The sequence below is a fragment of the Rhynchophorus ferrugineus genome, unplaced genomic scaffold (genome assembly GCF_030347505.1).
Source record: "Rhynchophorus ferrugineus isolate W39M unplaced genomic scaffold, kcgeb_rfMv2 rfM1, whole genome shotgun sequence".
Taxonomy (NCBI): Eukaryota; Metazoa; Arthropoda; class Insecta; order Coleoptera; family Curculionidae; genus Rhynchophorus; species Rhynchophorus ferrugineus.
Window position 1 is genome coordinate 33,928,041 of NW_027472580.1, and position 14,007 is coordinate 33,942,047.

Here is a 14,007-nt window from a genome sequence, read left to right on the forward strand (position 1 = left end):
GTTACCGTTACCCAATCAACGTAACAATTCAGCACCCGGTAAAAGCTTTTACGGATCCTGGAAACAACTTCCTTCCGATGTCGTTCACGCGAATTAGATGCAAATATAAAAAAAAAGATGCGAATGATGATTAAAACAGTTCACACGCCACCTGCCCTGTTGAGTCATCCGATTCGACGATGGCACATGCCCGGGGTGGCAGTCTGTGGTGGTATCTGTGCAGATGGTCGTCGAGGGATTGCAACAGATGAGATTTAACGACAGGTGTCAAACAACCTCTTGCAACCTGAGAGCTCATTATTTTATATAAAAAGAGCTATATGATATCTTGAGTTTGTTGTTGAAAGTCGCCTTTTCTGTCCCTATATCCCTATGTGCGCTTAAATCTTTAAAACTACGCAACGGATATTGATGCGGTTTTTTTCAATAGATAGAGTGATTCAAGAGGAAGGTTTATATGTATAGTACATGCATAATATACTAAGGCAACATTGCTAATTTTAGAGGTTTCTAACGTGATGTCGTAAATTAACCTATTTTTTAGGCTTATTTAGCAATTAGCAAAAACGCTGCCTAACCCTACGAGTTAGATCAAATTGATGTACTACAGTATTGTACACCATAAAAAGGTCTACAAAAAAGTCCCCGATGGTATATGTTTATCTTTTAGGGATAACCCACATTAACCATTTTTACTGTTTACTTTTTACGTGAGAAAATGGCTTATTTACGAAGCTATTTTAAGCAATACGGCATTAATCCTTATCGAATTAAGTACCTTAAATACAGTGTGCAATTAATATAGATCAATATGGTTCCTTACAGCATGTAAATTAAACAAATATTTTCGGAGATATTACAAATTTAAAATTTGCGTTTAAAAATGTGTAATGTAATAAAAATTGTATGAATTTAGATATTCCAAAGATAGCAGGAAATCTTCAAAGTAAGTATAGGGGAAGAGGAATTGTTTTACTCCAAATTTAATGCGAGCAGGCCAAGGGCAGTAATGAATGAACCAAAAAAACTGGATCGATTTTAATCATGTTTTCATTGAGTGACATAGGCATATATATATTATGCCCGTGCAAAGTCGGAGCGGGCCGCTATGTTTTTATATACAACGTTCATATTTTTTCTGGAGTGTATTTAATTTAGTATCAGCATTGCACCCGAGCGAAGCCGGGGCGGGTAGCTAGTAATTTTTAAAATAATCCACATGTTGTTGGGAAATGTGTATCAAAGTCGTTCGTGAACTGTCTTTAAGATATTGTCTCTTATATATAATTTTTAAGTTTTATGAACATGCTTTAGTGCTATATCTTCCAAAAATTATAATTGATTAATTGACAATTTTTATTCAATTTTTTCCTGTTTGTTTCCTGAGAAACTGTTTTTTTGAAATGGCATCTTTATATATATATATATATATATATATATATATATATATATATATATATATATATATATATAAATATATATTTATATATATATATATATATATATATATATATATATATATATATATATATTTATATATATATATATATATATATATATATATATATATATATATAATTTCCTTTATAATAGTAATTTCGTTTTCTCCTATACCATACTTGCCATGCTATAGTTCGTTTGAAACGTAACAACCCATCGAATACTTCATATTGCATTTTTTGACATTTATAACACTTCGAGCATAAACCGGTGTTCCTTCTTACCCAAATCATTATTTTCGCAAAAAAACTGGGACTGTTTAACATGCTTGTTACGCATTAATAAAATATAGGTATTTTATCAAAATGATAGAAAGGGAACAGGGGGTACTAATTGTACTTTTTCAAAGGTCAAAAGAAGATCAACAATTCAAAAATTAACACTAATGGAAAAATAGCCTAATCTACAATCTCTTGATTGTAGACGTTTATTTATAACTATTATTTATTACTTTATTTCCTGTTAAAGGCGTTTCAAAAATGATCAAAATTGTTTAAAATTGCATTTGAAATTATTTGATCAAGAATCCCTATATTTTGAAATTTCTGCATAAACGACCAGTTCTTTAGCGTAATTTTTAACGCAAGGTTTTTAATAGACTTAAAAAGCTCAATCCCATTCTTCTCTAGTAATCTTCTATATTTCTCTATCTTTTTCTGACCTTTCGGTCAGTTTGATTTGTCAGTTTTTGGATGTCGATTCAAATGAATGAATACTACGTACTAGGGCATTCAATTTCATTGATTTTTTTGAACTAATAGAACTTAATTACTTATTTTTTACTCGTCATCGAATACTCTATCAATTGCCATATATTTATATATGGAATTGGTTTTGAGTTTTTTTCAAATCATAGCACTGGTAGCGTCTCAAACTAGTTCTACATACTTGAGAATATTTGGAGGCCATGAATGGCAAACTTCTTTTGTTTTAATAATTTTACTACATGCCCAATTTTATTTCGGTAGAAAAAAGGTCTTTTTTATCTGTCGATACGTTTTCTCTGTAACACTGTAACGAATTGAAGATATGCAACACAATAAAAACATAAGGTCCAAGGTGTGTAGTCCAAGAACCATACAAATATATTATGCCGACTAATCTCCAGCATGTATAATTAGTTTGGAAGCCAGGAACATAATTTCTTTGAGCACAATTAAAATTGACATTATCTTCCAATAACTATACTGTCTTTTATATACCAGTATAATAATAGATTGAGGTGTAAACAATTATTTTTATAAATCATGTTAAATAGATAGGCAATAAGTGAAATTTAAAAACATTTTGAAGATAAAAATAAGTAATAAAGTAAGTCTTTGTTACGTTACTCTATCTTCGCAGAGTTGACATGTAATATTTCAAGAAATAAAAGTAATACAATACATACATAGAGTATAGTAAGAATATTGACACAGCCCAAAGAATATTGACACATTACATTAGTATGATTTTAATGGCAAAAATAATCAAATAAAGGCCTACATGAATACTGATACTGGGTTTTACTGCTATCATAAACTGAGTCGAAATGCGATTACTGTCCCAGGTAGGTTCAATTTGTGTCCTGCAAAAGTACCCGTCCAAGCCTAAAGTCTTCGCGACGGTACCGCGCTGTCCCTCTGCCTCCGCTTCTACGTTTGCTTCTGTTGAATCCAAAATGGCCGCTCGAACAAGTCCCCCTCTTGCCGCTTCAGTTGCACGCACCTGTGCATCGGCGTACTGCGGTACCCCAGACCAAAATAAAGCTATAATAGGTGAGAGCGAGTGCCGCTCGCGCTGCTCATCACGAACGGGTTCTTATCGTTTGTTTTATTTTGACGTTTTGGCGAAAATGGTGGAAACTGACTGAGCGGGCTTCCTTATTGTTGAAATAATGTGTGTGTGAACGATGACGCGGACGAAAAGTCACAGGCCCAGGGCTTTGTTCCAAGTGTCAAATGTAAGTAGGGCTCCGGCAAACGAGAACCGGTAAAAGAGGGCGCCAGTCGACGACGTTTAAAGAGCTTACTTAAAAATCAAGCTACATATGCAAATATTTATTTGTTTAGAATAAATGTTATCAGCTTCTTGTTTAATCAGGTGCGAAATTGTTATAAGCTGCGACATTAAATTATTTTATAAGTTCATTTGAAGATAATAACATTTATATCATATTTAAATTAAATTCTAATCATTTATTTATTTTCTATAAATATGTTTAAAATCGTTTATTTTATATAATTCAAATCAAAGTAATAAAAGAGAATGGATTAAAAACCTATATATTCTTTAAATAACACGTGTGAAGGGAAACGGAAAATTATATACAGGAAATAATTGTAGTGAATGCGTAATACTAATTTTCTTTTGTAAATTGTTTTAAAACTCTGTACAACAGGCAACCAGATATACACCTGTCTACATATACAATGATATTAAATATTTATATATTACTATTCGTTGTAATAATTGTTTCTTTTAGGTGTTTAATATTTTAATTTTTTTCATTTCCATTAATAATCTTCAACAATGGTAATGAACTTGAATACAGAATCGGAAACATTATATAATAAATACGTTTTTTTTTAAATTGGCGTCAACGAAATGTCACGAAACTGTAAGCATTAATATCTATAAAACGTAAACGATTAAAGTTGGATGTGAATCATGAAATTCTGCAAAATATTGAGAGTGTGGGAATACATAAAGTACAGTTAATTTACTATGGTGTTTTTTCGTCTTATTATCTTTGTTTCGTTAATGACGGCATAATTGAGAAAGAACTGTTTATAAAATGATATATAACGGCGATGTGTAGGCAACCGAACATACACGTTATTTTGAATTCGTGTCAGTTTAATGGTCGGTAATATTAACACCCGTGTAACAAGAAAATTACAATTCCAAATTTAACCAACTGTATTATTTACTTTAAAATGGGAGTCATTCCGTCAGTCAAAATCGGTAATTTCCGAAAACCTCAATCTCTTGTCAGAATGGGCTGCTTGCAACCTGTGTTTTCATGTAGCACGTGCCCCTTGTATTTAACAGGTGAACGAACATCTGTCCCTATGCCCTTTGATCGTTGTTTTCCCTTTTCATATTTTATTGTGTGGTCCAAATATGTTTAAACAGATGGATAGGGTGTTGGCTCTAATTTATAATAATTTTTTTTTTTGTTGTAGGTGTTGTGGCACTTGGACATATTTCGGAGGAGTTTTCGAGACCTATCCGGACATGCCTGCATGGCTGAATCGTGTATCTTCTGCGCCCTTAAGGTAAAGATACACTAATTTAATACGGTAAATGACAGGAAGGTAGTTTTAACACCATTTCAAGAACGATTAATAGTTGAATGACGATGTTAAATAATTGGAATGCAAATAATTAGTTAGATTAGCATTGTAGTGATGTTAACCTTGGCTGACTAACGTGTACAAGGGAGAGTGCAAACCAATATACAAACATAGTAAAATATCATAACTATTAGTTTGATTGTTTCAAAAGGCATTAGCATATAACTAAAAATAAAACGGTTGTTTTCGTCTAACGTTTGTGTGCCGTGTTGTTAAAGACCAAAACAACGACCGAAAACCAGTTATGTTGTCCGTCTTCGTCGACCGCTTTTACTCTTTTACTCTGACGGACCGGTCGCTCGCGAAGTTCAAAGTTTGCCTCTGGGCTACGGGCATTGTACGTATCGCCCTCGCCGGCCAATTCTCGAAGCTCTCGGTTTGCAGCTCGGGTCACCATTTCTTCACCTCTTCGCTTGTTGGTTTTCTCCTGCAGGGCCCGGGGCCATCAGCGACCGGTTGACCTCGTTCGCTATTGGTCGAGGAGATTACTTAAGACTCGCTGTACGGCTTGACTCTATTTTTTATAGCCGTTCACAGCAGCACTGTTGCCGAAGCACCAAATCAATCACAACAAGATCCTCAAATATATTATAACATAGTGTATCAAGTGTAATTTAATTATAATGGGGTGAAATATTCAATTAATTCAACTCTTATCATCACCTAATACACTTCTTTTTATATAAGACTTGAAATTTTTTAAGATAAAAACATACCGGCAACACTGTAAAGTACCTATAGTCGTACAGCTGATTACTGATTGTAAACAATGTAACGTAGTACGATTATTTGTTTGGCTTGTTCATTTAAAGGTCCATCAAATCTAAGAAATGATCTAACGTATAAACGTCTCTGGCATTATAAGTTCATTCTTTGTTCTTTTCTAAATAGAAATCCTAGTTCGCTAAATTTTGGGAAATCGTTAATATTAATGACTTGATCGGAAATGATTTAATAACAATATATTAAAAGAAGTCGGGATTTTTAATGTAAAATGATATTTGCATCTAAATTAAAGAGGTCAAATTATGGGAGACATCAACAGGCGGGCAAATGAGGAATCGGACACCCACCGAGTAGAAACAAAAACAGTCTCTGTGTTGTAACTAATAATTGGTGAGTCCGTGCTCTGACCGTAATGTTGGTGAGGTTCCAAGAAAGCTCATCTTTAACGTGACTGGCGATTACTGCAGAGCACGTACGACAAAGCCGAATCGATAAATCGAAGAATACTTAATTGACTTTTACGGTTGCAGAACTGTGACGTAGTCATTTTAGTCCGATAAAAAAATTTGTAAGAAAACGATACGACTTTGGCCTATTCGGAATCGACAGTTTTTAAGAGAATCATCTAAAAGGATGTTTGGAATTTAAATGTTTCCTTTTTCAACGAATCCATTTATGCAATCATTATCTAGATCCTGTTTTTAACGGCTTTGTAGGAGTGCATATTTGCAAGTCAATTATCTTTTATGTTTTGGATAAAGTTTAAGGTTGGGTCCGCGATAACAACATATTTTACGTTCGGTTGGTCGTTTTTTGTTCTCAAGAATTGTGGGATGTAAATGATGCTACCGGATGATGCTGTAATAGTTGATGATATCTAATATTGTACTAATGTTGGATTATACTGTTAGGCAACAATAAGATATCGTTTTGATATTAACTAATTATTTTTATGAAATGACACAAGTTTCATAAAACAATTTTGTGGGATCGTAAATATTGTCTGTTATATGACATTATTTTTTAAACTTTATGATTTCTCCAGTTACATCTCACAAGCAACGTGTTGCTTTTTTATAGGCTATTATATTTTAAAACAACAGCACTGCTAAAAGTAATCTGCTTGTTGAAAATAGCAGTGAAGAAGACCGCAGAATATTTATAAATGAGTTATAAGACGATTTTTGAACTCATTCAAAAGAATAACTTAAAATTAAATCAATGATATCTAACCGTCGTGATAGTGATTCATATATAAGGAAAATGGATACCGCATGATGGAAATATCATATCAGCTTGTGGTATTTTCCTTCAAAGACAAAATACGAAGTGATTTTAAATTGAGTTATAATACTATATTGATATTTTTTATTCCAATATAATTTCAACTTTTTTATTTCACTAGTAGCACTAACAATTTCTAAAGTGTTATTGCAGTTACTCTATTAAAATTGCACTCTGTAACTATAAATTACACAAATGGATTTAATTTTTCAATAAAAATGTTACTTTGAATTAAATCTTTTGATGTCAAATTTGATTTTTAACTGAGCTTTTATTGATATTTTTATGATTTTGTTTTTCCTTTTATATGAGATATGACAAGGATTCAGAATATATTATTTATATTACTTTATAAGATTGTGCCGAAATAGTGGGCGAAATTTAGAGTTCACACAAAAATGTGATGCATTTACACTTGAATATGAGAAAATAGGTAATATGAATATAATAAAATATAATATAGCCAAGCTGTCGTTAAATATTACCTGCCACATCATAGTGTATTGAAAAATTAAAATGTAGTAACTAACAAGTCATAAAATATTTTAATTGTTTTCGAATGGAAATTTTAAGAATTAACTATACTATATAAAAGATCATTTTGTTGGTTTTTGTAACCTGCAGTTTTGGTTCCCAAATATTTTGAAAACTATTCTTGACAAATTACGAACATTATCAACTAATTCGAAGAATATATATTTTACGCCACAAAACACGTATTATTTATCTTTTCATCTTTTCTTGTTAATAATTAATATACTATTGATATTAGACATTCCTTCCGAACCAAGAAAGAAAAGGATATTGCGAATCTGCGCCTAACTTCACGAATAATAATATTAATGAGTCTTCTATATCTGAAGCAATACAAAGACATCAAGCAATATGTGTCCAACTTTGTCTTACTATATCATTATACATCAATAAATTCCAAATATGTAAACCATTTCGTTTTTTACCGGCCTTTAATGTGTGGGTCGACCAAAAAGTAGGTAGCTTCCACACAAAACCCGATTTGCATGGGTATGGCGTCTAAAGCAATAAAAAAAATGGACCACAAAATGCGTGGTATTTTGTGACAAACTCCAATCAAACTGTCCGATCCTTGTTCATAATGGTCGCCATATAGGGGAACCAAACACTATCGCTTTTCGGACATTTTAAACCGTCCCAACGCAAAATAATTTTGGAACGCATTTTATCTAAACTCAAGAAGGAACTTTCCCTATTTTGTGAGATTCATTTAACCGTTGAATCGTCAACTAATTCTCGGTACTGATGACTTAAAACTAACCATGGGTGGCTCGTTTATTCAATTTCGTTCGACATTTTAATTTAATTTTTTTTACATTATTTCTTTATAAACATTTTTGTATTGTATTGTTATTTATTAAAGGTATTAACACTAAGAAAAGAAAATCGTTAATATAATATTTCCTGAAAACTATAGTACTGTTAACCGATAAGAGGCTAAAAGCTATTAACAATCGAATAAAATATAGAACAAATGACATTGAACATGTGACGTATATTAGTAAACGAAATGTTTAAACTGTTAACACTGCTCAGGAAACAAATACTTTTTATTTTATTTTGTTTTGAAAGAAAGTAGTACCAATTTAATTATTTTCGGGTATTATATACAAATTTTAAAATAAATGTTTCTAAACCCAAATAAAACGGATCATATAATTTTTAAAAGTAATAGTTTTGTATTAATAGTTACAAAATTTCACTTTTCTTGAGATACTTACCGATTTAAAATGAAATAATAACTTACAATTATATTATTTATAATTTTTTTTAAATACAATTGTTTTTATCATTTTTTTATATCACACACATTTTTTTCCAAAATTAGTTTTTTTATTCAACATAATTCTCTTCAAGGGCGATACATTGATTATAGCGACCCTCCAACTTTTCGATACCATTTTGTAGTACGATTCGTCCTTTGCTTAAAAATAGGCCTCAGTTTCGGCGATCACCTCTTTATTCGACGAAAATGTCTTCCCAGTGACCGTTCTTTTGAGATCTGAGAACAGAAAATAGTCGCTGGGGGGCAGATCTGGAGATGGACGGTGGATGAGGAAACAATTCGAAGCCCAATTCATGGATTTTTGCCATCGTTTTCACTGACTTGTGACATGGTGCATTATCTTGGTAAAGCAGCACTTTCTTTTTCTTCAAATGCGGCAGTTTTTCAGCTATTTCGTCCTTCAAACGGTCCAATAACGCTATGTAATAGTCGCTGTTGATGGTGCTTCCTTTTTCAAGGTACTCAATGAAAATTATTCCATATGCATCCCAAAATACCTTACCAGCCGACTGCTGTGTTCTCCCACGCTTTGAAGCGGGTTCATCGTGTGCAGTCCACTCGGATGACTGTTGATTGGACTTCGGAGTGAAATGATGGAGCCACTGTTACATATAGACGCAGAAACTCGGGTTTATTACGCTTGATCATATTCAAACACTGCTCCGAATCATCAATTCGTCGTTGTTTTTGAGCAACGTAAGTAAGCTCGCGCGGCACCCAATTTGCACAGAGCTTTCTCAAACCCAAATATGATGTACACGTTCAATTGATATCTTTAGAATGTCTGCTATTTCATTCAATTTAAATGTATAGTAATTCAAAATCATTTTGGGGATTTTTTAAATGTTTTCGTCGGTTACAATTTCTTTTGGGCGTCCACTACGTTCATCGTCTTCGGTTCTCATTTAACCACGTCTAAACTTAGCGTACCAATCCTTGATGGTTGATTTTCCTGGGGCAGTCCGGAAACTTGGCATCAAGCCAAGTTTTTGCTTCAACCGTATGTTTTCTCTTCAAAAATCAATATTTTATCAACACGCAAAATTACTTTTTATTAATTTTTTTCGAAATAACGAAAGTTGCTTTACTCAAAATGTTAATAATTCACAAACTATATATATCTATATGATAAACATCCACGATTTCGAGATCATAGTGCTGCTCTTCATTGCTTAAGTTGCCATTAGAATTGATAATTAATCAATCAGTTAATTTGATTATGTATCCTGACCGGTACAGATCAAATTCTTTGATTTTGGATCTGATTGATTTTGAAATAATATTTATTGTAGATTTACTCATACAATAAAACATTTAAATACCTTCTGAGAAACATTTGTAAGAACTAAAAATAAATTAAAACTAAAATTTTAATTATAGTAATTAATTATATTTTATTATATATTATTTTATAATATAAGGTATTATTAATTTAATTTTATTTACTAATTTTATTGATTTTTATATTTTATTATTGGTGTACAGCAATGTTATGTAGCTTTATGTAGTTTTATATTATTTAAGACATGTAACAAGTCAATTAAATAGTTATTTATAGATCATTACTTAATGTATATTTTAAAACACGTTTAAATAGTTAAATAGTTTTTAAAAATCCATGAAGACAATGCTTATTTATAAATATGTTACAGTATTTATTAGCTTTGATATGGTTTTGACCGGGTATGTTATTTAGGACTAATTTTCAAGATGAGTAGCTTGCTGCCGCGAAATTATTGTAGTCATAATTAAGTAATTAATTAAGTCATATCTTTTCGAAAGAAAGTGTTTGTCTCGTATGATGGTGAATTTCAACACTTAAACCTATTTCAACTGGAGTTTTAAGATAGTTTCATGGGACTACTCCTGTATCTGTTCTACACAGATAAAAGAAACAGTACTTGGAACATTTATCGATGACATACTTATCACGCAGAAGACATTGTTATATTGCCGCCTAAGGCTATGAAAAAAGCACAATTTGAAATCAAAAGGATACAGCCTAACAGCTCCAAATCTGTCCATGTTAATTTTGCATTGCAGAGATATAAAAAAAATCATTATATTAGTTGACAAATTTGATGCCCGATTCTTCAAACAGAATCAGTGAAATACATCGGCATCCATTTCGATGGTAGATTAAATTGGAAACATCATGTTAAACAAAAAATAGTGCAGATCGGATTTAAAATCAAGCAACTGTACTGGTTAGACGGAAGATGATACACTCAACTTGGCCTAAAATCAAATAGATGATCAATTTGGATCTATGGGGTGCAAATGTGGGATTGCACCAAAAAAATCAAACGAACTAGTAATCCACCGCTGCCAAAGTTCTACGATTAATTACCAATGTTTATCATTACATCACCAATGAGTAGCCTCGATTTCAAATGGATTTATGAAATTATCCAAGATTTGGACTTAAAACATTACTTAAGGTTTCTAAATCACTGCAACGTGGAAGCAGTACATAGCTACTGGACAACGGATAGGAAACTAGAAGATTGAAGTGAACCAAACCAAATAAACTTGTATAGTATTAAGTAAAGTGTTACCCTTAACTTTAACTTAAGTAGTTTTACTTACTTGTTACACTTACTTGCATTGCTTTTATATTGATGTAAGTATAACAGAACAGTAGTAATAAATTAAGTTGTAAATTAAGATAGAACTAAGTATATCTAAATTAAGTATGCATATAATTAAAAATAATTTATATCATTATTTTATTTGAGATGTGTATTATATGATTTAAAATGATGCTAAATTATATTTTGCTGAGAAATAGTTGAAAGTACCGCTACTGAAAAAACCTCAGGCAACCACCCTCGGCCTACCTGTCGATTGCGAGTCAACTTCCCACCTACCTTCACCCCCCCGAGGGTAGAGTTTATCCGTTTCTATGCACTATCGATATACCTGCATTCTGTTTTCGAAGCGAAACACTTCGTAGATCGGTCTTTCGTGCTCGTTCACCTACGCTCTCCGTCTCTATCGCACCGACAGAATCGTACCTCCTACCTCTCCTCCTCTTCGAGTGCTTCTTCGTGCCGTACGACCACAGTCTCCTGCTTTCAGCGTTGACGAACGTACAGTGTGCGCCGTGTGTAGTGGCGAGCGCGTTATGGGAGCGCGCTTTTCGAATTTCCCGCCGATAAACGTATCATTTTCGCGATGATCAACAAGTTCCGGTACCGGAAACCGTCGACGGGCGAGGGGGAGGGACGCTGCGACAGCAGAGAAGGCACCCTCACCCGGAAACCGAAGGGCACCAAGCTGAAAGTGAAGGACAATGGTGTGGTGTTTTCGGACGCGCTGGACGCAGACCAATGCACGAGGATCAAAGTGAGTTTTCCTCGATTTATTCTGTATTTTTCAGCGCCTTGACATTAGCGCCGTGCTCCGAATTAGAAGTAGGAGTGCTTTAACCTTCACATTTTTAACCAGTACCAAACATTTTTGGGTTATATTTGTCAGGCAGCCTCGGTAAACCCACGGATTTTCCGTGGATCTCGAGTAGAACACTCCAAATCACAATAAGAAAGAATCCATCGATGAAAATATAATGATGAACTTCAGTATCATCCGGACATCCCTCGTAGATCGATTTGCAAATCGATTTACGAATTTATATAATCGCTACGGACCGTTAACAAACCTACTTTTGGTTTTTATTGAGCTGAACTTTTAATCTCTTTCTTTCACGATTTGAATATGCGAATGTTTTACAATATTCTTTCACCAACAACGTATTGTATCAATCTCGACCTTTTAACGTTACGTTTAAGTCGTCAGCCTCCCAATGGAAAGTCAAATATTTATTTGTCGTATCTCTGTTTGGTGTAACAAAATTATCTCATATCTTTACAGTTCCCCGGATATCATGACCTATCGCCATCTTAACCAGCAAAAAAACTGGTCGATTTCTGGTAATTGCTCGTATCCGTCATCTAACGGTTCATCTTAAAAAGATCTACCTGAGGAAAAAAGTTTTTTTCTTAGTTTGCCATTCCAAGGAGGTCATCGGAGACACCTACTGGTGAAAATCGAAAGTAGCGTACATGAAACGAGATCGAAATACTTGAAAATCGCGATTACTATGATCTTGATCACCTTGAATGCGAGAATTCAGTCGATACCCACTAATAATTGTATGAACATTATGCTTAATTAATCACAAAAGAAATAGAAACGGTACATGCAACAAAGAGTAGAACGTGACAACAGAGTCGATGTTCGGAAATATTTACCTGAGGGCTAGTACCTTTTTTTGAAAGGAATCAGGTAAAATCGTCCTTTTCAAAAGAAATAAGGTCGTGAGAAGTGTGGAGAATGAAAATTCTCGTCTACCAGAACGAAGAAAGAAACCTTAATGTTTGTCCTAATATTCGAAAACCAAGGACAACCGATTTTTTCTAGTAGCATTTTTGCCGAGATATCCCATCTTCGTCCATTAAGCCTTTATCCAAACCCGGGTCTAGAAACATTCCAAAGTTGTGACAAGGGTTTTAATGAGTCATTCTCGAGGAATGCTCGACCCTATGGGTCCAGGCCATTAAACGTCCATTATGGTTGTGTGGTAAAAGTTCAACGCGAACAACTTTACGGCGGTTCTCAAAAGCGGACACAATGAATGACATAATCTGATTTGATCGCCGCGTCTCGATTGGTATTAGGTCCCTGAGTACTGACCTGTGGCGCGTCGAGTCAGTTTCTTTGTGGTTTCCTCGAACTTTCGATACGGTGTCGTCGCGGTATCGAAAAGCTGTCAAGGTTGATTTCGAAGAAAACCATACCTTAATTAATAAAAACACCTTTAAAGTACTCGCATCGAACACCATTTCTTTGTACGGCCGGATTACAATCGACCAGGAAATGAGTGTTTCGTTGATTCGCACATGGATTACAGTTATTCCGATATATAAACGATCACGAGCGGCATATGGTAGGAAATTACGCCTTTGACTGCAGATAGCGATAAAAAAGGCATCTTACGTAACACCGTTCCAAGCTAAATCTGCAACTAACTGCACAGGCTCGCAACGGCAACAATCAAAAAATAAATTCAAACCGGGTGTATTTCGAACGTTTCACAAATGAGTCAAGTTTGATTTTGGATTCTTAGAAAATGATATTTGGTCATTTTTCTAGGTGGTTAAACCCATTTCCACATTCTCTAAATACCGCAAGAAATGATTCATAAAAAAGTTAGTTTTGTCAGGCACATCTTTTTAAAGTCCCACCATAAAGGCTTTAAAAATTGAAGGGAAATTATATTTATTTTTAATCAAACTTTCAACTCATTTTTTATTTCAATCTTTGCTATTAGTATTTCAA

General features: G+C 33.5%; 1 protein-coding gene across 2 annotated transcripts in view; it reads left to right on the top strand.

Annotated features, from left to right (window-relative positions):
* The window catches only part of ec (ubiquitin specific peptidase echinus), a 65,532-nt gene that overhangs the window by 39,686 nt on the left and 11,839 nt on the right, over positions 1-14,007 (top strand). Inside the window, exons 1-2 of one of the 2 annotated variants that reach the window (XM_076419394.1) lie at positions 3,235-3,442; positions 4,668-4,760. In XM_076419394.1, the coding sequence (XP_076275509.1) occupies positions 3,392-3,442; positions 4,668-4,760 (144 nt within the window). In that variant the 5' untranslated portion in view covers positions 3,235-3,391. Of the gene's footprint in view, positions 1-3,234; positions 3,443-4,667; positions 4,761-14,007 lie in introns of those variants that run through there. The other variant, XM_076419393.1, reaches the window with a different exon arrangement.